Source organism: Pseudogymnoascus destructans (assembly GCF_001641265.1).
Source record: "Pseudogymnoascus destructans isolate 20631-21 unplaced genomic scaffold scaffold_3, whole genome shotgun sequence".
NCBI classification, from domain to species: Eukaryota; Fungi; Ascomycota; class Leotiomycetes; order Thelebolales; family Thelebolaceae; genus Pseudogymnoascus; species Pseudogymnoascus destructans.
The window spans coordinates 1,727,662-1,753,619 of record NW_020167522.1 but is presented as its reverse complement, the minus strand read 5'-3'; the positions used below and the strand labels follow the sequence as shown (position 1 = coordinate 1,753,619).

Sequence of the window (25,958 nt, the reverse complement as noted above, 5' to 3'; positions counted from 1 at the left end):
AGGAGTTTGGTTTGCTGTTCAGTGAGAGCTCTAATGTCAAGAGTCGCGAGATGGTCGATGGTGATGACAGAATGCCCCTTGGCCAAAGTGGGTGCGGCGCGCACGGAAGTTGCCGCCACACATGATGATAACCATAAGTTACAGTATGTACATATAATCACTTTCACAGAGCAACAACCACAGAACATCCCAAGTGACTTCAAACTATGCACATTGTTGTTACTACTATGGTTTGGTGTTGTACAGTTTGTATAAATCCATCGAACTGTCTTAACCACTGGGCTGCGCCATGCAGTTTTCTACCACTGCCCCTTAACGCTCTTATGAATAGTTTACCGCAACTCATCTATCGTGCCAATCCCAATATTTTTTATTTCCAGTCATGACAGGCGTGACAAATCAACCCGTAGCTCGTTAAGAGTCTCATAAACCTACTTGAGGAACAGATCAACTGCGCCATTACGTGCTAACCTAGTCCGATCAACATGGTCAAGGCCAAGAAGGTCGTCGTCGTTAGTTGCAACGTCCCATAATATATCATCTATGACAAGTCAGTCTATTGCACGAGAACAGTAGGACAGGAGTAGTTGTACCATCTTCTAGATATGTTGGCTTCGAATAAGAGCTACGCTTAACAACGGCAAACTTGATCTTGTCAAAATTCTTGCCTTTGAAGCCGGTCCGCTTCTCGAGGCGTTTCCTGGTCTCAGAAAATTTCTCGTCCTTCGACTCGTCAGTAAGGTTTACCAACAAATAGGGGGACTTTCTATTTTGACTTACACGCTGAATAGAGAATTTGAAAGGGAACCCATGAGGTTTATTAGGTTCGCCTTGGAAATGGAAGGCTTGGATAAAATGGCCAGGATCAACATTGACGTCCTCTTCAGGAATGCGCTCGGCAACAAGTGTAATGTATTCGGAGATGCTCGCAACGCTGTATTCAGGATTCATCTCCTTATACACCTTATTGTTGTGGATCCCATAGACTCGGATGGGACCTGCAGTCTCCTCATCATCTAACTTGGCCTTCTTGATGAGGCCTGATATGAGATCGGTGACATTTCCGCTCTTGGGGACAAGTACATCAAACGTTTCCTGTAACATTTATTAACAGGCTGTAATCAGAACAAACGAGAGATACTCACGTCTTTAGTTATCCCCTCGCTGAGCCATATTATTCTGAGGCTTTTCTTGGTGTCAAGCTCAGACAGACTCATTTCAAGAACCTCGAAATATAGCTCATCAACTCTCTGGTTGTTATTTCCAAACGTTGTATACGGCGGAGTGAGAATAGTGTGTAGAGTATGGTTCAAGCTTCGCTTTATTGGTGCTTTTGGTGCTCCAGTTGTGGCATTGACCGTATGGAACCGCAGGTGGGTAGGGTCGACGTTGATCTTCTCACCCACTTTTGCCGCAATTTGGTCGTACGAGTATTTCGAGCTCATCTCAATGTCCAGGACCTCTTGCCTGCCGACAGCTGTTTTAGAATATGGTAGGAAGCGAACTATTTTTCTGTACAAAAGATAATCATAGAACTGCTGCGCATCCTCGATCAAATCGGACGGACGAGGTGCAGAGGAATTTGAAGGTGAGCGGTTGGCATTACTTAAGAAGTCCGCACTGGATGAGAGGCTAGCGAGACTCCTGTTGTTTTTGGCACTGCATACATTAGCTACATCGCTTCAAGAAGTAGCAGACTGTAAACTCACTCTTTATCATGCTCGTGGACAGCTTTGGCGCTCGACGCTTTTTGGAAGCAAATAATATCCCCATCTTGCAACTCTGCTGCTTTCAGAGTTTGCTTTCCCTTCATGGGATCGATCATTTGTGGCTTGATCTCCTGTAACAAACATTAGAAAATACGGCAAAGAAGCATGAAGATAAAGCTTACCTCGTAGAGTTTGAGCTGGATTCGATCACCACTTGGTAATTTATCCGGCCATCTCATTTTTTGGAGAATTAACGGGACAAGATCTTCAACCTTGCGCTCTTTGCCAATGTAAACATGACCAATGCATTTCAGCGCCTGGTTGTCGATGTCAAACCATTTCAGGAAAAGTAGTATGCTGTCACTCTTTTGCGAGCCATTGTCCAGCTGGCTGGGAAGGCCAGGCCAAATTGGGTCGCCAGCCGCATCAACGTCTTCAGCTTCTTCTGCCCATAACCTGATTTCTTGTGTCTTTGTCCCAGATAACTTCTGGTGTGCCTGTTCAATTGTTTGGTTGACATCAGTGATTGGCTGGTCTGGCCTAACAGTCTTGTTCTGCCTGTTGACCATGAACCAGAATCGAATCCGACGCGGATCTTGACCGATATCTGCACCAACCCGGGTTGCCAGATCTTTAATGGTTGAGCTCCTCAGAACACGGAAGTTCTTCGCACAACCTGGCTCTCTTTCATCGACGTCGAAGGTCGTGAGATCTGTGCTAGAATGTTCTTTGAAAGTTCGATCAGTCATCACTCGTGCATTTAGATACAAGTGCTGTTCTTCTCGCTCCTTTCGCCGAGCTTCTCTCAGAGAATTTTCTTCGTCTAACTTCTTTTCTTTATGGATGTCAGCTAAAGCTCATTTTTATATTGGCCAAACTTACGGAGATGTTCTGGAGTGTCCTCTTTCGTGACCGGCAACAAAACTTGATCCAACCGGGAGCGGCGGATGTAGACAAGCATGTATGCGCTGTTCTGTCGAATTACTGGAGGTTTTTGGAAGGCTGGCTTTACTTGGCCATTCACATAGTCGACTTCGCCGCCAAAGTTGTCTTCTAGCACCTCTCGCATGGTCGCTCTTATTACCTTGTCATCGTCACATCTGTAGAAGCATCCGTCCTTGGTTGGCTTGATGAATGCATAATAGTGGCCAGCATTCAGATCTCCGCTGTGAACCAAGACACTGTGGAGTTGGTATATATATGGCTCAGATTTATCAGCATCCTCTGCCAAATAGGGCGACGCGTCGAATGTCTCCGGGAATTCGTAACGGTCGTTTGTCTTCATCGTCGCGTCTCGTTCCATATCATACTCAAAGCGCTTCAGTTGTAAATGTAGGACTTCCGGGAAGCTTTGGAAGATAACCCCTTTGTTGGCATCCTGTAATTTGAACACCTCCCCTGCGAAATATTGATTCTCGCCGTCCATCTTTTCAACCCCGATGTAGTCTTTGAAACTTTCCTCGATGTCTTTATTTCCAATGACATTCAATTGGATATCCCAGAAGTCTTCCACACGGCTGGATTCGTAGTCGACGTTAATGCATGAAATGTATGTCTTCACTTTCATGCAAAAGAGTCTTGGAAGAACATTTTCGGCTTCGGTGCCCTTCATCTTCTCCTCCATTCGCTCCATAAGTTTGCGTGAAAGCTCCTGGACGTCCTGCTGCTCGAAAATATGCCTGGTCTCCCACCCAAACGACTTGGTTAATTCGTTCGTGCTGACGGCTGTAGGCGAGGTTTGCAGTTGGTAAAAAAGGCGTTGAAGGGTATAAGCACTGTTAGCAAGATTCTCCTCGTCCTCTGTCGGTATTTGATACACGGCCTATGAATGTTAGCTTGTCATAGTTGTGCCCGCGAATAATATTCTAACCTTTCGAAATGCGTTGGTAAAGTATAGAGACTGAAGTAACGAGTTCAAGTAACACGTGGCTCCTTGATTTTTCAATCCGACATAGCCAGTTTCTTTCTTGGAGTCGTAGTTGTTGAACGTGTGCCATAGGACTCCAGTCTCGTCCTTCACCACGCGGACATATGCCGTCATATTTGCCGCTTCATTTTCGACAAGGGGCCTGCCAGATGAGTCCCACTCAACATTGAAGAGCTTTCGCAGCTCTACAAATCTTGTGAATCCCCAGTCCCCTTCTTCCTTTGTGAAGCGGTGATGAGCCGTATGAGATATGTACAGCGAAGGGTCGTTCGGATTCCACAGAACCAAACTGAACTGTGCACAGCAATACCAGTCGTCAGGCACTTTACCTTCCTCAAACCCCTGTTCCAGATAAAACGAGCAATGTTCAACATTGTTTCCAGAAGGGAACATAAGAACGCGCCTGTCAAACGTCAGCATCTTGACGACCTATCTGTCGGGAACTGTACGCACCATGGGTTGCCCCCAGCCTCAAAAACAGGGCCATGTTCTTTCCTCCCAAGTTCCGTCCACCGTTCTATGTTCCAGGTATGTACAGCATCCGCCAAAATTTCGGGATCTTCAATTAAGCGTGGCAGAACGACGGCCTTCATCGCCTCATCTGTAGAGAATAATTCAGTATCGCCACCCATTTTCTTTTTGAGAGTATTGAAGACATACAGTTATCAGCCGTTGGCAAAGCAGCAGCCTGCTCTCCGTCCTCGTCTGTGTTTATTATGGCGACATCGTCCTGCTCGCCCTCCTGAGGCTCAACAACGTATTCGTCGCCGTCGACTTGCATGCCAGTTGGAGACATAGTCTCTCCATCGAGTGCCTGATCGCGGTCGTAAGCTATTGAACATTCTGAAGACGATGACATGTCGCCTCGCACATTCAAAGGCGGATATGGAGTGGTAGGTGGGGTTGAAGTAGGCTGAGAGTGAAGTAAGAATAATGTTTGTACAGTACCTGATTCATGATGATACAGAGCGCACCAGCGTCACAAATGGGACTGCCGGACTTTCTGATTGCGCCTTCCCAAAAGGAATGATGGGAGCTATGACAGCAATGGTTGCCCTTGAAGCACGTATCTCGCGCGCAGAGGTTGTGACCAGGTCGATTTTGAGGCGGAAGGAAGTCGTAATGTGGATGCTTTTGCTCCAGGTTCGGGCTTGGATCGCTTGACTGCGGACAATGACGTCCAGCCTAGATATGTTGTATGTACTCGGTAGAGAAGCTGACAGACGCGGCGGTTGATAAAGACAACCTTTATTACTCCAAAATGCGCGTCAAAGGTTCACTTTTGTCTCGTACTGTGAATCAGCTATTGCAGATTGAATTATTGTATTATAATGCCTGGGGAGAGCAAACCGGAGCATGGATTCACAGAGCTACACAGTACTATATGGAGGCCTGGCGGCGTAGTGCGTGGGGTTAACCATAAATCTCTATTGGCGTCTGGGTTGATTGCTGTTGTGTTCTCAAAGCCATAATTCGCCCACAAGATATAGCGCGCACTACTGCCTATCCGACATCAAACCTATCAATTTTATAAGACTTCATACTATTATTCTTTTGTGCTATATAAATGTTTTTAACTTTGGCACGGTACATACATGCTACTTTGATTCTCGATTACCAGCTCAATCAACTTAACTTATCCGCCACCGCTGAGTCAGCAGGACCCCAAATGGTCCCCACCAAAGCTGCTCCTCTATTAGCACGTGAGAACGTGAGGGCGACCGACTACTACGTTGTCCTTCACTTTCTCAGTTGCTGCTTCGCCCAACCAACTTGAACAGATAAAGGCTGGCACAATATGAAATTTTTACACCTACATCCTGAACTATCGTAGCTCTACTGTATGTTACCCCCGACAGTATAATCTCTCGTCCTCTCTGGAATCGCCCCCGCCACTGGCACCTTCCCACTTCTGGACCTGACTGCGACTAGGCATCTGATCTGATATACACCTTGTTTTTACTGCCTCGCATGGAATCGCCGGAATGTTGCGCTCATATACGCGCCATGGCGGAAAGACAGCGTGGTTGATGAGGTCGTTGGCCAGACATCAAGGTTCGCGTGCGCTTCCTATCGGCGCTAGGTTGGCCACAGCTGCGCTCGTTTGCCCAAAACGAGGATTCACGCATGCAGCTCCTCCATGGAGGCCAGCATCTGTGCTGGACGAGTGAGCCTACCCAGTTATCGTACCTCTTGTATCCCCTTCTAACCCGAGCGCAGATGGGTTGCGAAAGAGGCGAGGCCTATCAGTCTACGACAGCTCATGGTTTTCGGGAGGTCATTATCAGAAGCTCGTTTGCTAAGTTCGGCGAATTATGTTCGAACAGAATTGCCTGTCAGGTATTCTATTATCAACTCTCTCACAGATGGCGTCAGCTGACCGCGAGCGGAGGCTTGCCCACAGGATACGAGACATGCAGACGTTGCCATACGTCGTTGTATCAAACCACCACATCAGTGAAGTATATGAATTATATTACCAGGCGTTCGAGAACCTTCGCCGGATTCCGGAAATAAAAACGCTCGAGGAGAATGAGCGGTTCTGCAAGACTATCAACCAGACATTGCAAGAACATTTAATCGTCATCCCAAAACTTGCAATGGGCATTTTAGAATGCCGAGACCTCATGAAGCCCGAGGACATGGATAAATTCATGAACACCATACTTCGCGCGGTAATCCCCCCTAACCAAGTAATGTCTGAGTCCATTGCTAAAATTATTGCCAGCGAATCTCTCGGCGTGTCATAGCTGAACAACACCTGGCGTTGACTGAGACGTATAATTCGCCCTGGCACTTTCCCGATGCTGCCAAAAATACCACTGATTCGGAATTCATTGGCGAGGTTTTTCTCAAGTGCAACGCCAAGGAAGTTGTGGAACGCTGTGGTAAAGAGGTGCAAAAACTTGCAAGGAGTGCATATGGGCCTGATGTTATATTGCCAGGCATCAAGCTGTCAGGTCATCAGGATGTCACGTTCCCTTATATCTTGAGCCATCTCGAATATATTATCGGGGAGCTCCTGAGGAATTCGATTCAGGCGGTGGTTGAACACCAAGGCCAAACCCCTGGAGGGGCGAAACCTCCTCCCGTCGAGGTCACAATATCTGAAGCTCCTCAGCACGTATTCATACGAGTCTCGGACCAAGGCGGTGGCATAGCCCGAGAAATCCTCCCATACCTGTGGTCATTCTCCAAAGGTCCCCGAAGCGAGGCCCGACTAGAAAACCTCCACCACGTGCCGAAAATGGCGGCTACGCTCCAGGAGTTGAGAGACCCGGGCGATTCATCCAGGCCAATACAGGCAAGCCATAATAATTCACTATCATCTCTATCTAGCAGGCCGCCGAATCTGCGGCTGGGGATGGGCCTGCCCCTGTCCCGAATATATGCCGAATACTGGGCTGGGACTTTGGAGATACAATCACTCCATGGTTATGGTGTCGATGCGCTTTTGCAGATATCGAAGCTAGGGAATAAGAACGAGCAACTTACGACAAGAGCAAGTATGGATGCTGTTTAAAAGGACGTAGCTACATAGTTTCGATTATAAATATTTAAAATGAGCAAACAAAATAATCATATTTTGGTTGGCATATCATTTGATTATTATGTAATAGTATTAAATATTAATTTATATAAGCCTAACTTAGCTATAATATTTATATTGATTTTATTTAATTCTAAATTGCAGTAGGTGCTCGTGCCGCTCAAAAGTCTTAAAGAGGAGCTGTATATAACAACAACAGCGATCACAGCAACTACAATTCAACTAGAGGCATTCAATCACTCACAGGTATAATTAGTAAGCCAGCTACTAACATATAGAACTAAAGAGATAAGCCCTATCAGCTTGAATGGTTGGTATTAATCCTCAGCTAAGTCGATCCCTCTTCAGACTCTTAAGCTTTGTGCGGTTGCTTTTTACAAGCGACAAACGCTTATTTGGCCCACCTCCTACCTCTCACATAGCTCCTTAATCCTCCCAACCTGGTCGGAAAGTCTCAGGGGTCGGTCTCGACTGAAATATGCACCTATCTGGGATCACTGGTGGTGAGATATCGGCGAGAGCGTCGGCGTTATACGCGTGTGCAGTATAATCTGATCTCGAGCAGAACCGTGTGGCCATCACCTTCTCAAACGCGCTTTCTATCCTTGCACGTCCTGGAAGCTACATAGCTGGCTCGCAGGATCCATAGAGGAGTGTTGATTTGGAATGCTCGGGAATATTTTTCACTACGCTATGAAGTGGGGAATGCTGTATTAAGAATTAATGTTCCAGATACGTTCTCATGGGACCTCTCAGTGGAAAGAGCATATTGAATACATTTAATCATTAAAACACATCGAATTACATCCGTTGTTGGCTAGCTAGAGAATGCACAGGCATAGCATCTCTCATCGGGAAGTATTACCGCCTCAAGAACAGTGACTAGCATAAGAGAAAAAAGAAATATTACGCTGCCATTGACTCGCTTGGAACGCTCGAGACAATACCGCGCTTTTGGATATCGTTTCCCACCCACTCCCTGAACTCTCACTCCAAGTAAAAATCAACAAGTGTCGAATCAATTGCGCCTTAACGGCGGCCGTGGCTCCGCACGGCGCTGCCCTGCATCTGCTCAAGGTCTTGCTCGAGCGACTTGATGGCAGCATGAGTACTCTCGAGATCCTTGTTGAGACGGTCACGCTCGCTGATGAGCTTGGCCTCCCATTGGCGGAAACGGTGCTCCTCAATCTTGACCTGCTCGGTGAATCTCTTCCTCAGGCTCTCCTCCTCCTCCTTGAACTTCGGGTTGTCGAGCTTTCTTGGTCTGGCTTCGCCGAACTTGCGAGTCTCCATTTGCTGAGCTCTGTAGGCCTCGTAGTGTGCCTCCTCCGTCGTGTGGATAAGATCCAGCATGTGGGTGCGGATCAAGATAGAGCGGAGCTTCTTGAAGTCGCAGTGGTCCTCATTCTCGACCTCGGCCACACCCCACGAGTATTGGCGGCCCTTAACGATGCGTCCATCACTAGTCTTAACATCCTTCTCGGAGCCGATGACGGCGAACGGCATGGCAGCCATAAGGCTCCTCGCGTGTTGAGCAGCAGGCTCATCATCCTCCTCAATAGGTGGGGTGTAGATCTTAATGCCCTGGGCTTCGATAACGGCACGAATCTATCACAAATTAGAATGGGGCGGGCCTATAAATACGTATATGAAGAATCGCATACCCTTTGCTTGAAGCGCGCCAAATCAGCAGGGCTGAGAGTATCCGCCTTGGCGACCACGGGGATCAGGTTGACTCTGGAGCTCAGTCTCTTCATCACCTCAATATCAAGCGGCTTTAGGGTGTGCCCAGTTGGTCGGATGAAGTACAGACATGCGTGGACGCGCAAGTCAATCTTGTCCACTCGGCGTGGCTGTTGCTCTTGCAACATGTAAGACTCATGCTGGTCATCCAAAAACTCGATAATAGGCATCCAGGAGTCGCGGTTATTGACATAGTCGCCGAAACCTGGGGTATCGATAACCGTTAAGCGGACTATATCAATGTTAGCTACAATTGCGATCTAGGCTCAAAATATTAATTACCCTTGAAGAACTTCTCCTCGAGCTCGGCCTTTGTGATCTCAATCTCTACGGTCTTGTCAACCTGCTTCGCGTGTCGGCGCTTGTGGTCTGCGTAGTTCTTGATCGTCGTAGAGAAGAGCGTGTTGATGAATGTCGTCTTTCCAAGTCCTGACTCGCCAGCAACCTGTCGGAAGCATGTATTAGCAGCCGATCAAAGGTATCGCAGCTTCATTTGTATATATAGTACCATAATAGTGAAGGCAGCTCCGCGCTTAGCAACGATCTTGTGTCGCTGATTCGGAAGATTGGCAATGCCAATCGGCGACGCGCTCTCAACAGCTGGGGCCATGGTGATTATTTGTTCGTGAGATCTCTAATATCAATTGCAAGTGGGAGATAATATTGGCCTCGGTGGTTGTAAGCGGATAACCTCAAATTCGAGATTTGGAGATAAAAGGAGAAGTTTAGACCCTTATGTTCAGGGGATGAAGCCGTAGATTTCTAGGCGCGGCTGCCCCTTTCGCAAGTTGCTGGGGTTATGCGGGTCTAGTACGGAACCGGGTAGTGTTGTCGGACCGGATTATCAGGGTTTCCGACTTATCGGAAAAAGTTGAACATTTGACGATAGGCCCACCGCAGATAGTAAATATCAGATCTGCGCATAACGATGCAGAGGTGACAATGAAGACGGAGTTCAAGGTAAGCACCCATACACATCTGAGGCTGGTAGAAATACTGATGTTATAGTTCTCAAATCTCCTTGGGACTGTTTACAGCCAGGGAAATTTACTATTTAGTCCGGATGGAACTTGCCTTCTCTCACCTGTAGGAAATCGAGTTACAGTCTTCGACCTTCTGAAGTATGCTGCCTTTCCTATCGTTCAAGGCGTTTGCTAACTTTAACAGCAATAAATCTCATACACTTCCGTTCGCCCACCGAAAAAATATCTCTCGCCTCGGATTGAACCCGCGGGGTAATCTCCTCCTCTCCGTTGACGAAGATGGCCATGCGATCCTAACGAACCTGCCTCGACGAATTGCTCTTCACCACTTTTCTTTTAAATTACCCGTCTCGGCGCTCGAATTCGCACCCTCAGGAAGGCACTTTGCTGTTGGAGTAGGGCGGCACATCGAAGTATGGCACACACCCTCGACACCCGATTCGAACAGTAGCGGCGAGCTAGAATTTGCACCATTCGTGCGCCACAGAGTCTACACTGGTCACTATGATACCGTTCAGAATATAAAATGGTCAAGCGACTCTCGGTTCTTTCTGAGTTCAGCGAAAGACCTTACGGCGCGCATATGGAGTTTAGACCCAGAGGCTGGATTCCAGCCCACCACATTGGCGGGGCATAGGGAAACTGTTTGCGGTGCATGGTTTTCAAAGGACCAGGAAATTATATACACAATCAGCAAAGATGGAGCGGTGTTTCAATGGGAATATATGCGAAATCCAAATGTGCCAGAGTCTGAGGCGGTTGACGAAGACGGGAATGAAATGATCGATGCCAACTCAATGCAGTGGCGCATCGCGGAAAGACATTACTTTATGCAAAACAATGCAAAGGTCAACTGCGTCGAGTATCACCCGGAATTGAACCTCCTCGTGGCTGGTTTCTCGAATGGTGTCTTTGGTCTTTACGAAATGCCCGATTTCAACATGATCCACACCCTCAGCATATCTCAGAACGACATCGATTTTGTTACGATTAATAAGACTGGCGAGTGGTTGGCTTTTGGAGCATCAAAGCTTGGGCAATTGCTTGTGTGGGAGTGGCAATCGGAGTCATACATCCTCAAGCAACAGGGCCATTTCGATTCTATGAATGACCTAGTCTACGCACCAGATGGGCAAAAAGTCATTACTACAGCAGACGATGGCAAGATCAAGGTGTGGGATGTCAATACTGGCTTCTGCATTGTTACCTTCACAGAACACACAAGTGGAGTCACAGCGTGCGAGTTTTCAAAACGAGGCAATGTCCTCTTCACATCAAGCCTTGACGGCTCTATACGAGCCTGGGATTTGATTAGATACCGCAATTTCCGAACATTCACAGCGCCGACACGTCTTTCTTTCTCATGTCTGGCTGTCGACCCCAGCGGCGAAGTTGTCTGTGCCGGCTCTATGGACTCATTCGACATCCATATCTGGTCTGTACAGACCGGCCAACTGCTCGACCAGCTCTCCGGACACGAAGGCCCTGTATCATCCCTGGCCTTTGCGCCCAACGGCGGCGTCGTAGTCAGCGGAAGTTGGGACCACACAGTGCGCATTTGGTCCGTCTTCAACCGGACTCAAACAAGCGAGCCTCTTCAACTACAAGCCGACGTCTTAGATGTCGCATTTAGGCCAGATTCGCTGCAGTTGGCTGTTTCGACACTGGATGGGCAACTTACGTTCTGGTCGGTCTCCGAGGCTGAGCAGCAAGCAGGTGTTGATGGGCGCAGAGATGTTTCGGGAGGTCGCAAGATCACCGATCGCCGCACCGCAGCCAACGCGGCAGGCAACAAAAGTTTCAATACCATCAAGTATAGTGCGGATGGCTCGTGTGTCCTGGCAGGAGGAAATAGCAAGTACATCTGCTTATATTCCGTATCCTCTCTGGTGCTTCTCAAGCGCTTCACCGTCAGCGTCAACCTGTCGTTGTCAGGAACCCAAGAGTTCCTCAACAGCAAGCTGATGACCGAAGCTGGGCCACTCGGCCTAATCGATGACCAAGGCGATGCATCCGACCTGGAAGACCGCATCGACCGCAGCATGCCCGGTTCAACACGCGGAGGCGACACCGCCTCGCGCAAAAAGAACCCCGAAGTCCGCATCACAGGCGTAGCCTTCTCACCTACCGGCCGCTCATTCTGCGCCGCGTCCACCGAGGGGTTGCTCATCTACAGTCTCGACTCCACGCCGCTTTTCGACCCCTTCGATCTCGACATCAGCGTCACCCCCGCTTCAACCCTCCATGTCCTGAACAAGGATAAGGACTACCTCAAGGCCCTCGTCATGGCGTTCCGCCTCAACGAAGCGCCTCTGATCCGCCAGGTCTACCAGGGGATCCCGCACTTCAACATCGGCTTAACGGTCGCTGAGTTGCCAGCTGTGTATATCCCCCGCCTGATCCGCTTCGTCGCTCTCCAAACCGAGGAGTCGCCGCATCTCGAATTCTGTCTGCTCTGGATCAAGGCGATTCTCGATTGCCACGGACAGTGGGTGAGTGATAATCGCGGGTCTGTGGAGGCGGAGATGAGGACTGTGAGTCGTGCTGTGGGAAGGATAAGGGATGAGTTGAGGAAGCTGGCGGATGAGAATGTGTATGCGTTGGATTATTTACTGAACCAGCCGGTTGTTAGCTCGGGTGGGGATAAAGGCGCTTTGGAGGGGCAGAAGGTCATTGGGGATGGGGATGAGGATATGGAAGAGGATGATGATGATGCGGAGTGGATTGGTCTAGATTAATTTTTAGAAACGGATATGTTCTTTTATGGGTTTAAACGTATATTTTTTTGCACACGACTTATCTATCTATAACCGGCCTGAGCTATGTGTATCTGCTCTCCTGAGACTATACTCCATAAACGTTGAGTTGGGGCATAGCTTTCTACCCAAGTTCTCAAGACTCCTAGACCTGTTACGAACACGAGACCACCCTGACCAGCATCACATGGATCTGGTCAACGGTGGGCAAGACTGAGTGAGCAACCACCCTCAGCTTCGCCCACACGATTGCCGCAGCTCCAGAATTCTACGCTCCAACCGGAGAACGTTCTCGACCTGACAGTAACCCCGACAATCGGATCACCAACATCCCCGAATGAAAGCAAACAAACTTACTCTGAACACAAACAATCACACACCGCCCAGCATTGAACACAAACACCGCCTCCAGAACGAAGGCACACAACACAGCCATCCAACAAAAACCAACATCAAATCCCCAGACCCCTATCCAAAAGGAGATATTCAACCGGGCCGCCACCCATTTCGCGGGGAATTTATGGCACCTCCAACAAGCTACATCATGGTACCACTGGCACCTCAAAAGGGACATCGACCTCGAAACAAGACACTTTGGCGTGAACCGACAGAAAACAGCCAACTTACCATGATTTGAGAGTGGGCGAAATCGCAGCACCAACGCTGTGACAACAGTGTGTGTCTGCCAGCCCCTCAAGACAGCAGACCTACCTACGCACCCAGGAGAGGAGGCGCAGAAGGAGCACTCGGGGGGTAACACAGCATCCCCTCCCTCTCCCCTCGCGGCCCGCACAGGAATCGGCAAAAAAAGCCAGTCCAGACGCATCCAACGCGGACGAACCTACTCTACGTAGAGTGCATTGTGCGACCAACTCCCTCGTCCGGGCTCCCCAAAAATAGTCCCAGCCATATTGCACGGCCTTGGCAGCCATCGTTCTATGGGCGAGGAATGTTCCATAGACCGGCGGGGGAGCTGTGGTGTGTGTGGTGACGCCGTGGGATGGCGCATCGGCGCGTCAGTTTGGGGGCCGCGCCCGCTTAAATTGATCGAGACGGATGGGGAGGGGGCGGGGGTGGTGCCTCCATGTCTTCGTTTGAGCGGGCGTGCGGAGGGGAACAAACTGATGATTTGCGGCGGCTTGATGGACTCTCTGGCTTTGACCAGCGAGTCGTGACGGAAGAGTGGGGCGGGAGAGGCGGCGCAGTAGCTCTGCTTCTGAGGGCCAATAGAGCGACGGAGGACCGGTGGGAGACGAGGTTCCTCTTTTGGGCCATCGTCAGCGTTGGTTGCTCCGGTGGCATTTCATCCTGGCAAGCGGAGTCAGAGAACATGTTGTTGTCCATAAAAGTTACACCGCAACGTGAGGCTGATGGGCGGCCCACGACTCATGTGGAGGGACTGGGCCCTTCCGGAATCTTGTTGGCTGGTGCGCAATGGAGCTTCTCCAGGCGCACCGGTATTTCGTCCCTTCAAGCGATACGGCACGTGCGTTTCAGTATCCACCGAGAGTGTGCGTGCTTTGCCCCCTTTCGAGTATCCGTCTTATATAATTATGCCTGTGCTGAGCAGTGAGACGAACACACCAACATGCCATCTGGCCCTCCTTACCTCACCAGCATCGCTCGGGCCCGAGATGTGTGCAATGCTTCTAATATGCTTTGGTGCAGGTACTGTGGGGAGGCGCGAGAGATATTAGACAAGGAATGGGTAGGGCCGGGCCGGTCCGCCATCCCACCTCCCACCACACCCACATCCGGAACCGCAACCGCGTTCGCATCCGCGGCCGCGGGGCTTGCTAGACTAGGGGTAGAGACTGTCAAAAATAGTAACATGAGATAAACATAGAAAACATAAAACAATTGTGAGACAGTGTAACTTCCGAGGACTGACTCCTTGGTAGAGGCGGTTCTTGCGTTAGGTTTGATGGCGGAGACAGGGGAACAGAGTTATCACAAAGCGACCTGCAAGTATTGCACGTTACTAGTATATGTAAGATACTGTATTGAGTTGAGCACGAAGCTCCTATTTAAGGAATAACTATCTGCTTATATAGACTTCGTTCTCTGGACCGGGAGGACCGCGAGGACCGTCGTCGTCCCTTCGGTCCGTACGTGACCTGGATGGTGGGGTAAACCTTGTTGGGGGAAACGTCGCGGTTGGCTCACGAGTCAGACAGTGGCGCCAGGCTATTGAAAGCTAGCTCGTCAGGGTCTTGAGGGTTTCCGCAGGCCTACAAATAGCGTGCGTAGGCCCGTAGATTAGGTTGTAATTCAATTGATTATATTATGTTGAATCCTCGGCCCGGAAGCAGGGATCAGGGCCCTGATACCGAAGCTGTGTCAGCCAGCTTAGTGATCCTCTGGATACTGGATCTTCTGGTTCTAAAGCTTCGATTCTGAAGCTCTAGGGAGGGTTTCAGGATCCGAGCCGCAAATAGGCACAGGAATAGAGCCGTGTAACAGTATATATATAGTAGTTAGAATAGCTTCAATTATAAGAATATGCATTACTAAATTATCACTTCAGGCGCCACTACTTTGTGAGTATATTTTTCGGTTTATATTCTCCTACTGCCACAATTCCTACGGATATTGTTCTACATATTATACTATTTTACTGTCCTCTACTGTGAAGCTTCTGCTCCGTTGCCCGAGGAGACTGATTACGGTTGTCGCAGATTACCACAAAAATTCGCGTGTCCTCCAACAAACCCTAAGTCGTAACAGACAGTTCAAGAAAGAGTATTTTCAGCCATCTTAGGCTGCTCCATTTAGCTTCCGGCGATGCTAGGCTGAAATCTTACTTATCTAATGTCTGACGCCTTTCTATATTTGTTTTACCTCTGTCTGGGGGGTCAAACGAACTAAGAGTGGGGTCTTCTCCCAGCCAAAATACTCAACCAGATCATCCACCCAATTTAAACAACTTTCATCAAGCGTTAACTCCAAGTTCCACAGAATTCTCGCCATAACCAGACGCAGCTCGACATAAGCCAAGTTCATCCCGATACAATTTCGCGGACCAACGGCGAAAGGCTGAGAAGCTTGCTTCTGGTCGTTTTTGAAAAGAGGATCGTCTAGCCAGCGCTCAGGGTGAAATTCATCGGCATGCAAAAAGAAATCCGGACATCTTGTCATGCTCCAATGCCAGATACCAACGGTGGTCTGTATAGATAAGAAGTATTCATTAGCCAATGCAATGGATACGAAAGTCGGAGGGGAAGGACATGGACAACATACATTTTCAGGGATGAACTCCCCAGCAATCGTAGCGCCGCCAACAGGAACCTGGCGCGGTGAAACTCCGGCAAAAGGGGGAAACATGCGCAATGCTTCCGTAATAACAGCATTGAGATATTTGAGCTGTCCAGTCCCCGTCAAAGTAATATCTTCTTCCCGAGAAAAAGCTGAACGAACTTCCTCGACAGCCTTAGCCAATATGCTGGGATTCGTCGCCAGGTAATACGTTGTGCCACTGAGAGCACTGGAAATGGTTTCCGCGCCACCAAGAATAAGGGCAGTACAATTCGATGTAATCTCAAGATCCGAAAGGGACTCGGCAATTTTGTCGTTCCCGACCATGGCTGTCATATAGTCAGGCCGGGTAGCGCCAAGAGCACGACGTTTGGCAATCTTAGAGTCAGTTAGCTGCTGGTTCTCCTGCAATCTCCTGCCGAGACCCTTAGGAGCTGTTTACCGAGTTAGTATGGTGAAAAATAAGATCACAAGATAAAAGAGCTTACTGATGAGGAGCAGGACTGGGAGGAAAATTCGGTTGATTCTCTTCAAGCAGTTTGCGAGGATGACGAATCTCGTTGTGTCGAAGATTAGAGAGACCCAGGGATGATGACCTCCGCTGTCGAGAGACCCAAAAGACTCTCCAAAGGTCAGATCACCTAATTTGCATTTCGAAATTAGCAAACATCACAAATCGCTGGCTTGAACAGTACGGAGAGAATCATTACCCACCAATAATATCAAATGCTGTGAAGCTATACCAAGCTTCGAGATTGATAAGCGTCTTGCCATCATCGCAGCGCTTGTAGAGTTCAGAAATAAGCTGATCCACATAACGTTTAATAAATGGCTCTTGCTTCTGCAAAATCGAGGCCGAAAATCCGCGCGACAAGATCCTACGCATACGTCCATGATCCTCGCGTTTCCGTACACCCAGTAAATTGTCCTTGAAGGCTTCATTGAAAACAGGCTCTTTGCTCATTTCCGCCTGCCCGTGTTTGCGGTGGCCGCCAATATCGGTCCAGGCAGAGACTGACTGAAACGCGAGCTCATCAGGGGCGACGCGTACAATAGGACCGTACTTTTTGTGTAAGTTGAGAATAACGTCGTGAGACTTGCCGCTGATGATGGCTCGCGAAACGCCCCAGCGGGTAACGGCCCAGAATCTTGGTCCCGGGAATTTGCTTAGTGGGTGGAAGTAGAGCAGGTAAATAAGTTTCACGATTAAAACCCATAAGAGCTAGAATATATGTTAACAATGCTAAAGTTGTTGAGTCGTAGACCTCATACTAGAGCAACAGCAAGCAACACTGTCGAACGGTTGGCGAATTGGTCCAAAACATCTTCAGGACACAATAGTGCCATTGTCGCTAGGTGGTGGCGATGCAAACAAGAAGCAATTTCGTCAAACACACAATTTCGGTCGAGGAATTGGAAGCATATGTTGGGGCTGGATACAGTCCGCAATCATAACATAAGACCCTACTTTCTGGAAAGGCTTCGTCTAAATGAACCCTGCTTTCTTAGTGCTTACTTCTTGGTGCTTACCCACCATGTACGTTTCCTAGGAGTTCCTTTCCTAGTGCTTATATGCCAGTCACATCCCACATCAGGACTATCAGCGAATCACTTCACAACAGTTGCATGGGAATCTGAGACCTGGACCTGCCAATGCCATCATGCTGCGTTGGGCAGTGGCCGGCAAACAGTTACGGACCTGATTTTTGTCGTCCCTTACATATTCTCCTACCACCTCTTCCAATAAACGATAACAGGACAGTCGCCAACATGGAATCCACATCAGCACGCGACCTGTCACTCCCTGAGAAGGACTCCTCAAAAACTATCGTTAGCACTTCTGATAATAGGGATGCATCTGTTCCAGAGGAAGATGCGTACCTGAGCGGCTACAAACTCGTCGTGATTCTGACAACACTATGTCTGTGCAACTTCCTCGTGGCAGTGGACACTACGATCCTCGCTACGGCTATTCCAGTCATCTCAGAGCAATTCCGTTCTCTCCAAGACGTCGGCTGGTATATCTCGGCCTACCTCCTTACCAACTGTGCCTTTCAGTTTATGTACGGAAAGCTCTACACGCTTTACGCCGTAAAACCAATTTACATCGGCGCCGTGGCCATATTTGAGATCGGGTCCTTAGATATGTGCGGTCGCGCCCAACAATGCGGTATTCATTCTCGGTCGCGCTGTTGCTGGACTTGGGGCCGCGGGAACCTTTTCGGGAGGTAAGTCTCTGGACGTCTTGCTCTGTTTCTCACGCTTTCCGTCTTCGAAATCTTTTTAGGAAGGCGTTTAACTGATGATGCAGCTCTCATCGCAATCGCCCACTATGTCCGACCGGAGAATCGAGCTGCATATTCTGGCATGATCGTTGGCATGTATGGAATCGCATCTATCGCAGGACCCTTGATCGGCGGAGCCTTTACTTCTCATGTTACCTGGCGTTGGTGTTTCTATATCAACCTTCCTATCGGAGGCGTCACTTTGGTTGGCCTAGTATTCTTTTTACATTCTCCAAACCAACCCACGCCTACCGACGACTCTTCTACCGGTCTCTGGGCACGCATCGCTAAATTCGATCCATTAGGCGCGATCTTCTTCCTTGCTTCGATCATCTGTCTTCTCATTGCTCTTCAGCTAGGAGGAACAACCTACGCGTTCTCGGACGGCCGGATCATCGCCCTCTATATCTTGTTCGGTCTTCTTCTCATTGCATTTATCGCGCTTCAATTCTGGGGAGGTAAGAATGCTACCATTCCCATAAGCGTCTTGAAGCAGCGATCCATACTTTTCGGTATGTTTTACATGTTTTGCGTGGGCGCTCACTTCTTCGTTCTTGCCTACTTCCTTCCCATCTGGTTCCAAGGCGTCCGTGGAAGATCAGCTCTCCAGTCAGGCATCAATACGCTGCCTATTCTTCTCGCGCAAACCATCTCTGTTGTCCTAGGCGGTGTCTTCGTCTCCTCAACAGGCTACTACATCCCTTTAATGTGGGCTTCTGTAGTGCTGACTTCGGTTGGCGCCGGCCTTCTTACCACCCTAGAGGTCGACTCTGGCTCAGGCAAATGGATCGGCTATCAGATCATCTACGGTATCGGCGGCGGTCTCGGATACCAACAAGGTATTACTGCGGCGCAAACCGTCCTTGGACCAACCGAAGTCGCTATCGGTATAGCCCTAATGGTCTTTGTGCAGAACCTTGGAGGCACGATTTTCATTTCAGCAGCAAACAACGTGTTTGTCACCAGACTCATCAAGAATCTGGCTAGCATGGCTCCTGATCTGAATCCCAAGGCCATAACTAGCGCGGGTGCGACGGGCTTGAAACAGGTTGTGCCGCCTGCGGAATACCCATTGGTGCTCGTCGCATATAACGGTGCTGTCATCGAAATATTCAAGATGGGCTTGATTCTCGCTTGCTTGTGTGCTATTGGCGCGGCAGGTATGGAGTGGAAGAGGGCTCAGACGAAAGAGAAACCGAAGAAGGAGGGTGATATTGAAGAGGATCAAGCGAATGAAGTCGAGACGAAGGGGCGTCAGATGATCGTTGCTTGATCTAGCGGTTGCGTAAAAGGAGGTGGGGTTTTGCCCTGGGACATTATCTTTGAGGACTAAGGACTTGGATGTGTTTTACTTTGGCGAGGGAATGGAGTGACTATTTAGTTTGGGTTACGTGAGCGTAAAGTGGGAGGACGAGGTAGGAAATGAGGTGTGAGAGATTGATTGCAATGTGGCGAAGGAAGCTGCCTCTTTCCGTTGTTCTTATATACACTACCTAGACGTTTTAATAAACCAACGATCACATTTCACCGGTGTTCACAATGGCGCAGCCTTTCCAACTTCCATACTTAAGGGATTCCAAGGAATTACCTGCACCTCTTCCCTCTGTTGATGAAATTCATGCGTCACCAAATATCCTTAAGGGACTTGAAGCTTGGGCAGACAGGAAGGTTGTGAGGGTAGGTGAACATTTTATCGCAAAATACAGTCCTTACAACGATCAAATAGAAGGAGAGAACCTTCTATTCATTGAGCAAAACCTTCAAATATCGGCTCCTCGATTATATGCAATGTGGAAAGAGCCTGATGGAAGGCTTTATATTGTCATGGAATATCTTCAGGGAAATACACTCCAGTTTCTGTGGCCAAATCTTCACGAACCTGACAAAGTCCTCATTCTCTCAAAGCTACGAGACATTTTTAACCAAGTACGCACCCTTCAGTCCCCTGGCTTTTTTGGGGCCATCAACAAGAGCCACATGCCACATCATCTATTCTACTCTCCAGCGTACGATCCGAAGATATCCGGCCCCTTTGGAAGTGAGAGTGACCTCGTTCTGGGGCTAATCTCGAAATCTCGGCTTAACGCAGAAGACCGCAAAAGGCATTCTTATCTGGCTGATTTCTTCGAAAACCAGCTGTTGTTGGATCTTGTTGAGGACGATCGCACATCTACATTTACCCACTCTGATTTACAGATGAAGAATATTCTAGTCAGGGAGATCTCGTCACAGGAGCTTTCGCAGGGGAAAGACTATGATGTGTCAATTGTGGACTGGGAATCAGCGGGGTGGTATCCTAGCTACTGGGAATACGTCGCAGCCTTTTTTGCGTTTACGTGGGATAGTGACTGGTCCAACAGGGTGGCTGATATTGTGGACGCCTGGCCCGCAGAAGCGGCAATGATGAAGATGATATACCAGGATCTGTGGCTCTAGAAGCCGTCTCATCATCGAAGTCTCATACTCTCAGAAGATCAAAGCGATATTTCACTTAGCCGACAACATAGCACAAGGGAATTCACGGAAGATAAAACCCATACAATTAACAATCCTTCCTGAGCCTCTTTGATTGCTTCGTTCGGATGAACCTTCATGAGATATTACGTGACGGATCTGTTGGAGAAAAGAGGACGGGCACCGTGGGATACGGTGGCATTTTGGCCCTAAAAATGACGGCTTTTCCCAGTGTTACTGTCAGGTCCCCCAATTGGTGCTTGGCGTGAGCCAGTTTTGCCTCAGAACTCCGACGCACTAGGTTTTGGGCCCAAACCCTTCTGCTACTCAGGGTGTTTGGGTAGGTCCTTCGAATAACATAAATAATAAGTAGGCTCCGTAGATAGTGTAGTAATTCAATTGATCTTTATATTCTATATACTGTTGTTACTGTGAAGCCTTCTGCTCCGGTGCGCCAAGAGACTGATCACGGTAGTCGGGGATTTACATACTATATTGGCTGTGTATCTCCGTACCTTACAATTACTCTCAACAATCACCGTCGCGCGTGGTCACGTGCTTCTGTCGGCCCACGCGCCAAGTCGCACAGTTTGTATGGATTTCCAAGGTCCCTGGTGCAATATATGTTGTGGAACAAAATCCGTAGGATCCGTGTTTCAGTTTATATTCTCTACCTACTGCCACGGCAGTAGGTAGAGAATATAAACTGAAAATATAGTCATGAAGCAGTAGGGCCCAAAGTGATAATTTTGTAATGCATATTCTTATAATTGAAGCTATTCTAACTACTATATATATATACTGTTACGGGCTCTATTCCTGTGCCTGTTCGCGGCTCGGATCCTGAAACCCTCCTGGTTTTCCTAGAGCTTCAGAATCGAAGCTTTAGAACCGGAAGATCCAGTATCCGGAGGATCACGAAGCTGGCTGACACAACTTCGGTATCAGGGCCCTGATCCCTGCTTCCGGGCCGAGAATTCAACATATGTCATTAACTAAAACTAATATCTATCGCCAAAGCGAACTCATCTCGTATGCACATGCTTGCTAGCCCTAAGATACAATGCAATGATTTCCTCCATCACCTTGCCTCAAACTCTTTAATTCGTTCAGAGTGTATTGTATCTTCCTTGTCCCAGGAATTCTCACCCATTGGACGACCCTTCCATTTCACAAAATATTCAATTTTTCCTCTTCGTTCTCGCTTCTTTAGTAGTTCCACACCGAAGTTCCCTTGATAGCTCGCCTCAAAATTGTCAACGAGATCCGAACTGATGTTGTCCTGTTCCTGCCACGTATTTTTATCATCACCAAAGCCTTCCCATTTCACGAGGTACCAAACCACATTACGTACTGTCGACTTGGCAACCACGCTTCAACCTCGCAGATCTCATATGTATCGCTTTCCACTCCTTGGCTGCTACAACGCGGCTGCACTGCTGTATGATCTTTGTTCCCATGAGCACTCTTGGTGGAGTCGGCAGTTGATGCTAGGAATGGTGTGGAAGGAAGAGCACCTCGAAGCTGTGGATCAACTAAGTCCATTGAAAACCCTGATGAGCATATTCTCTTGCGTTTCTTGTACTTCGACGTCTGTGAGCGGTTCTTCAGCTTTGTGCAGTAGTGCACTTGCAATGTCGCTTTAGTCCTTTCCAGGAAGTACTCTGCTATTTCGTCCCATGGCAATTTGTCTTTCTCTTTCAGCTGTATCAACAGTTCGTCGTCATCTTCTGAATATGTCGAATGCCTGCCAGGCCTGCTCACAACTCGTTCTCGCAAATGCGGCCGCTCCCTGTCTCTATCGCCACAAGAGGCGCTGCTGAAGACATCTTGTGCCTGCTCTATGTCGAGAGGAAATGGTAACTCCTCCTGGGAAAATTTAAGGCAATACACTATTCCCGACTGGAATGTTTGTAGTATAAGGGAACCACGGATTGGTATCTCGTGACTCTCTAGTGGGGAATCAGACGACGTCGCTCCTGTCTTTGGAGTTGAGACCTCAGAGCCATAGCAAAAGAAGCCTCCTTCACATTGCTGGAGCTCATGTGTGCAGAGCTCTCTGTGCTTTTTGCTCGCCTCGGCCGTTTTAGTCTCTGCTCCTGTATCTCAGAGCCAGCGGTGTCGCTATCATTAACGTGATCTCCACCATTAATAGATTGACTCTTTGGAGGGAGATCGAAAGAGACCGCTGCTCCTCCCTGGCTTAAGACATCCCAGGAATCGGTTAAAAAAGTAACGTCTTTCACATTGCTGAAGTTTGTTTGTGCAGAGTTATCCGTGCTCTTTGCCCTCCGCCGTTTTAAACGCTGTGGGTGCTCTATATCAGAACCGGAGCTATCATTGGCATGGTCTTCACCATCAGTAGCTTCTATGCTTCCATCTCGATCATCGCTTCGCCTCACCCCAGAGCTTAGTTCAATCGTGTCCATATGGTCGTTCTCTGCGGAAATGTAATCATTGCTATCCCTTCTTGATTTTGGTTGATATTTATCGATCTTGTCTTCGTTCGTTGGGATTCCTTCGGTCACAGAGATAGCACTGGTTTCTTGAACACTACCCAAACCAGATAGACCCTTTGTCTCAAGCTTGCTCATGTTTTGAGAGGCAAGCAATAGCACGTCATTCACCTTTGTCGTAGTTGTCTGTATCGTCGCATCACTTAGTGCAGCTTGAGAACCGGAGAGATCTACTAGGATCTCCCTCTCAGCATCGTCCAGCACTCCACTGTCGCCCACATCACTGTCCAAGAGGATAGGTTCATCTGAAAGACATGAGCAACGCTGTCATACTGACATTCGTTGCACTCAGTTTGCTATCAAACTCAAGAGCAAACTTAGAAATCTCCTCCTCAAACCTACAAGTCACTATACATATTTTGGCTTGTCACACCAACAACAAGAGCACTACTACTCAACGATTGCTACAACCCTCTATGATTCATTACACATCATTGCTCCTTAGTTACTGGGCCGATATGACCACATAGCATATCTCTACAACCCTCTATGATTCATTACATGACATTACTCCTTAGTTACTGGGCTAATACTACACATGACATATCTCTATCAACTAGAAGCCTAGGAACATGAACGATAGCTCCAAAAGCTTCTACAACCCTCTATTATTCATTACACGTCATCGCTCCTTAGTTACCCACAAGATTGGTTAAGATATTGTCACGGTTCACCAAGGCATAGGGCGCCAGTTGGGTATTATGAATTAAACTCAATCTAGAGAAGAAAGGAAAGAGAAGAGGAGCACTCGAGCAGTGGCTCGATCTATATACAGCTATTGTGGAGTTAATTCTCTTTAGCGAGACCAGTTCTGAGAATTCACTTCCACAACTGAAGACTTCGCTCCAACCCCGGAAAGCTCCCCACACCCCTGAACCCCCACTCGAGCTGCAAGGCGCACTTGATATCGTAACAGTTATGACATAATTTGTCTATAGGGGTACTCTGATCTTGGACCTCCTTTCACTTCCTATAGGCTAGGAACCTAGGAGATGGTTCTATGGGATTCTCTTACGTCGACTACAGTTACAAGCCTGGTTAGTCATGGAAAGTCTTGGAAAATGAGAGAACTACACTCCTTTAGCATAAATAGGATTGCCCTTTCCTTAAGAAAGGGCAAGCAGACAATACAGTAAATCGACTATCACATACTTCCACATCTTTTCCAAGCTTCCAAGCATTCATCTTGTTACTCCTTGTTTCTGAAAAGTCAGTGAGGTGTTAACCTCTGACTTACCCCTGAGTTCCCAGACTCAACATTTGTTGCAACTTGTCTGAACCACTTCACTACATCACACACCTGATTGCTGCATTGTGGAATAGTCTAAGCTACAACCCTTTGGCTCTGTTTCCTAAGACAGTGTGTTGTCTTAGTAAATTCATCCCTTCCTTGGGTGGCTAGATTCTCACATCTGGTGCACCCACCATTACAAATACCTTCTCACTCAGAAGCTTGAGAACAAAGCAAACACTGTGGTGGCCCAATTCAACAGTCTTTTGGAGGAGCTTCGGGCTTTAAAGCCCAAAGCCTCAGCTTACCTTTGTGGTGCTGAGCCTGAACGGTGGACTCTAGCAAAGTTTCATGGCCGTCGATATGGCCACGATACTTCAAATATTGCAGAGAGCTTTAACAAGCTCATCCGCACGGATCGAGAGCTCCCAATTGTGGAGCTTCTCGATGCGCTTTGGCACTGGGTGATGGCCCAGCATGCTGAGCGCTCTCTTTTGGCTATGGAGGCCATTGCCCTTTGGCAATGGCCTCCTCTCATCACCGGGTTGGTAGAGGAGGGGAGGAACTGGGCCCATTGCAACGGGCTCCAGATGTCCTCTCCAATGGAGGCACGGGTAGTCCAGCAGACAGCAGGATCTACCTCGTTGACCTAACGGCAAGAACTTGTTCTTGCCGTCGATATCAAGAGAATGGCGTGCCTTGTGGGCATGCCATGGCTCTTATCTTTTAACAAGGGAGTCAATTGACTCCCTTTCTTCCAACAGATGTGTGATGGCAGAGGCAGTATCAACTGCCTCTGCCTCCGATCTCTGTCGAGGGTCTTCTCGGACCAAGTCTGGCACAGCAGCAATGACTGCCCCAAGCAGCAGAAGTCCTCCGTGATCCCGGCGATCCCGGCGTCCTCGAGGACGCCGGGCATCCTCTCTCCGAACCCTCTCTTTTCGCGGTCGGCCGTGGGGAATTCGGGTGACCGGAGGGTCACAGACTCCACCCGAGGCGTTAGGGTCTACCACGCTGCGGCACCTGCGGCGAGCCTGGGCATAATAGAACGTTTTAGCAGTCTCCGACAGGCTCTGGCTTTACATTGCCTGATCAGGCCATGCCAAGCTGAGCTAGAATATATTAGTATTAGAGCATACGTAACCCTGTTTAGTGCTTACTGTAGTCCACTGTAAGGCCTAAATAGGCAATTCTAAAATGAGTTGGAATCGAGGCTTTGAAAAGTTGTGATCTTCATGATTTTCGTGAGTTCACCTATGACATGACAAGGGAAATTACTAGTAAATTGTCTGTAATTCTCCCATTCTGACCATACCCTCTACGGCGTTCCCTTTGTAGTACCCTATGTGACTAGAACCCTTTGTTCCCTCTGTAGAATACTGGCCTTTGATAAATTTTTCTACTTCAGTAAGTGCTTTGGAACTGGGCGGGTGGGGGGAGTGGTGGTGGCCGCTGGAAAAAGATACATCATGGTACGTCTATTGCCATACAAATATATATGTAAATGGAAGAACTGATATGTACCCTTTTGCGACTGCCACACTGCAAA

General features: G+C 48.4%; 9 protein-coding genes across 9 annotated transcripts; 5 read left to right on the top strand and 4 right to left on the bottom strand.

Annotated features, from left to right (window-relative positions):
* Positions 1–208: 208 nt before the first annotated feature.
* Positions 209–5,202, bottom strand: VC83_01759 (uncharacterized protein). Its single transcript, XM_024465433.1, has 11 exons — positions 4,585–5,202; positions 4,297–4,450; positions 4,090–4,237; positions 3,580–4,039; positions 2,592–3,531; positions 1,892–2,544; positions 1,710–1,840; positions 1,146–1,659; positions 781–1,095; positions 594–723; positions 209–541 (listed from the first exon to the last, which is right to left on the bottom strand). Exons 1-11 carry the CDS (start codon positions 4,591–4,593, stop codon positions 432–434), a joined length of 3,564 nt encoding a protein of 1,187 aa, XP_024327301.1. The 5' UTR covers positions 4,594–5,202; the 3' UTR covers positions 209–431.
* Positions 5,203–7,280, top strand: VC83_01758 (uncharacterized protein). The gene is made up of 5 exons (XM_024465432.1): positions 5,203–5,477; positions 5,569–5,803; positions 5,857–5,976; positions 6,029–6,311; positions 6,365–7,280. Exons 2-5 carry the CDS (start codon positions 5,622–5,624, stop codon positions 7,157–7,159), a joined length of 1,380 nt encoding a protein of 459 aa, XP_024327411.1. The 5' UTR covers positions 5,203–5,477; positions 5,569–5,621; the 3' UTR covers positions 7,160–7,280.
* Positions 7,281–7,855: 575 nt separating this feature from the next.
* On the bottom strand, positions 7,856–9,694 carry VC83_01757 (uncharacterized protein). The gene is made up of 4 exons (XM_024465431.1): positions 9,438–9,694; positions 9,212–9,374; positions 8,851–9,161; positions 7,856–8,794 (listed from the first exon to the last, which is right to left on the bottom strand). Exons 1-4 carry the CDS (start codon positions 9,537–9,539, stop codon positions 8,216–8,218), a joined length of 1,155 nt encoding a protein of 384 aa, XP_024327311.1. The 5' UTR covers positions 9,540–9,694; the 3' UTR covers positions 7,856–8,215.
* A 144-nt stretch (positions 9,695–9,838) lies between these two features.
* Positions 9,839–12,678, top strand: VC83_01756 (uncharacterized protein). The gene is made up of 3 exons (XM_024465430.1): positions 9,839–9,889; positions 9,938–10,050; positions 10,097–12,678. The coding sequence occupies exons 1-3, from the start codon at positions 9,872–9,874 to the stop codon at positions 12,648–12,650; spliced, it is 2,685 nt and encodes an 894-aa protein (XP_024327416.1). The 5' UTR covers positions 9,839–9,871; the 3' UTR covers positions 12,651–12,678.
* Positions 12,679–15,221: 2,543 nt separating this feature from the next.
* On the bottom strand, positions 15,222–17,363 carry HPM1 (mitotic exit network interactor 1). The gene is made up of 5 exons (XM_024465429.1): positions 17,196–17,363; positions 16,638–17,145; positions 16,412–16,564; positions 15,909–16,357; positions 15,222–15,833 (listed from the first exon to the last, which is right to left on the bottom strand). The coding sequence occupies exons 1-5, from the start codon at positions 17,268–17,270 to the stop codon at positions 15,495–15,497; spliced, it is 1,524 nt and encodes a 507-aa protein (XP_024327418.1). The 5' UTR covers positions 17,271–17,363; the 3' UTR covers positions 15,222–15,494.
* A 145-nt stretch (positions 17,364–17,508) lies between these two features.
* HPM6 (Efflux pump hmp6) lies at positions 17,509–19,741 on the top strand. Its single transcript, XM_024465428.1, has 2 exons — positions 17,509–18,151; positions 18,235–19,741. The coding sequence occupies exon 2, from the start codon at positions 18,291–18,293 to the stop codon at positions 19,479–19,481; it is 1,191 nt and encodes a 396-aa protein (XP_024327417.1). The 5' UTR covers positions 17,509–18,151; positions 18,235–18,290; the 3' UTR covers positions 19,482–19,741.
* Positions 19,742–19,747: 6 nt separating this feature from the next.
* Positions 19,748–20,840, top strand: VC83_01753 (uncharacterized protein; the record flags this gene model as incomplete). Its single annotated transcript, XM_024465427.1, has 1 exon — positions 19,748–20,840. One exon carries the CDS (start codon positions 19,748–19,750, stop codon positions 20,642–20,644), a length of 897 nt encoding a protein of 298 aa, XP_024327413.1. The 3' UTR covers positions 20,645–20,840.
* Positions 20,841–21,988: 1,148 nt separating this feature from the next.
* VC83_01752 (uncharacterized protein) lies at positions 21,989–24,984 on the bottom strand (the record flags this gene model as incomplete). The annotated part of the gene is made up of 3 exons (XM_024465426.1): positions 21,989–22,531; positions 22,693–23,423; positions 24,825–24,984. 3 exons carry the CDS (start codon positions 24,982–24,984, stop codon positions 21,989–21,991), a joined length of 1,434 nt encoding a protein of 477 aa, XP_024327412.1.
* A 189-nt stretch (positions 24,985–25,173) lies between these two features.
* On the top strand, positions 25,174–25,591 carry VC83_01751 (uncharacterized protein; the record flags this gene model as incomplete). The annotated part of the gene is made up of 2 exons (XM_024465425.1): positions 25,174–25,548; positions 25,586–25,591. The coding sequence occupies 2 exons, from the start codon at positions 25,174–25,176 to the stop codon at positions 25,589–25,591; spliced, it is 381 nt and encodes a 126-aa protein (XP_024327415.1).
* Between the last annotated feature and the right edge of the window lie 367 nt (positions 25,592–25,958).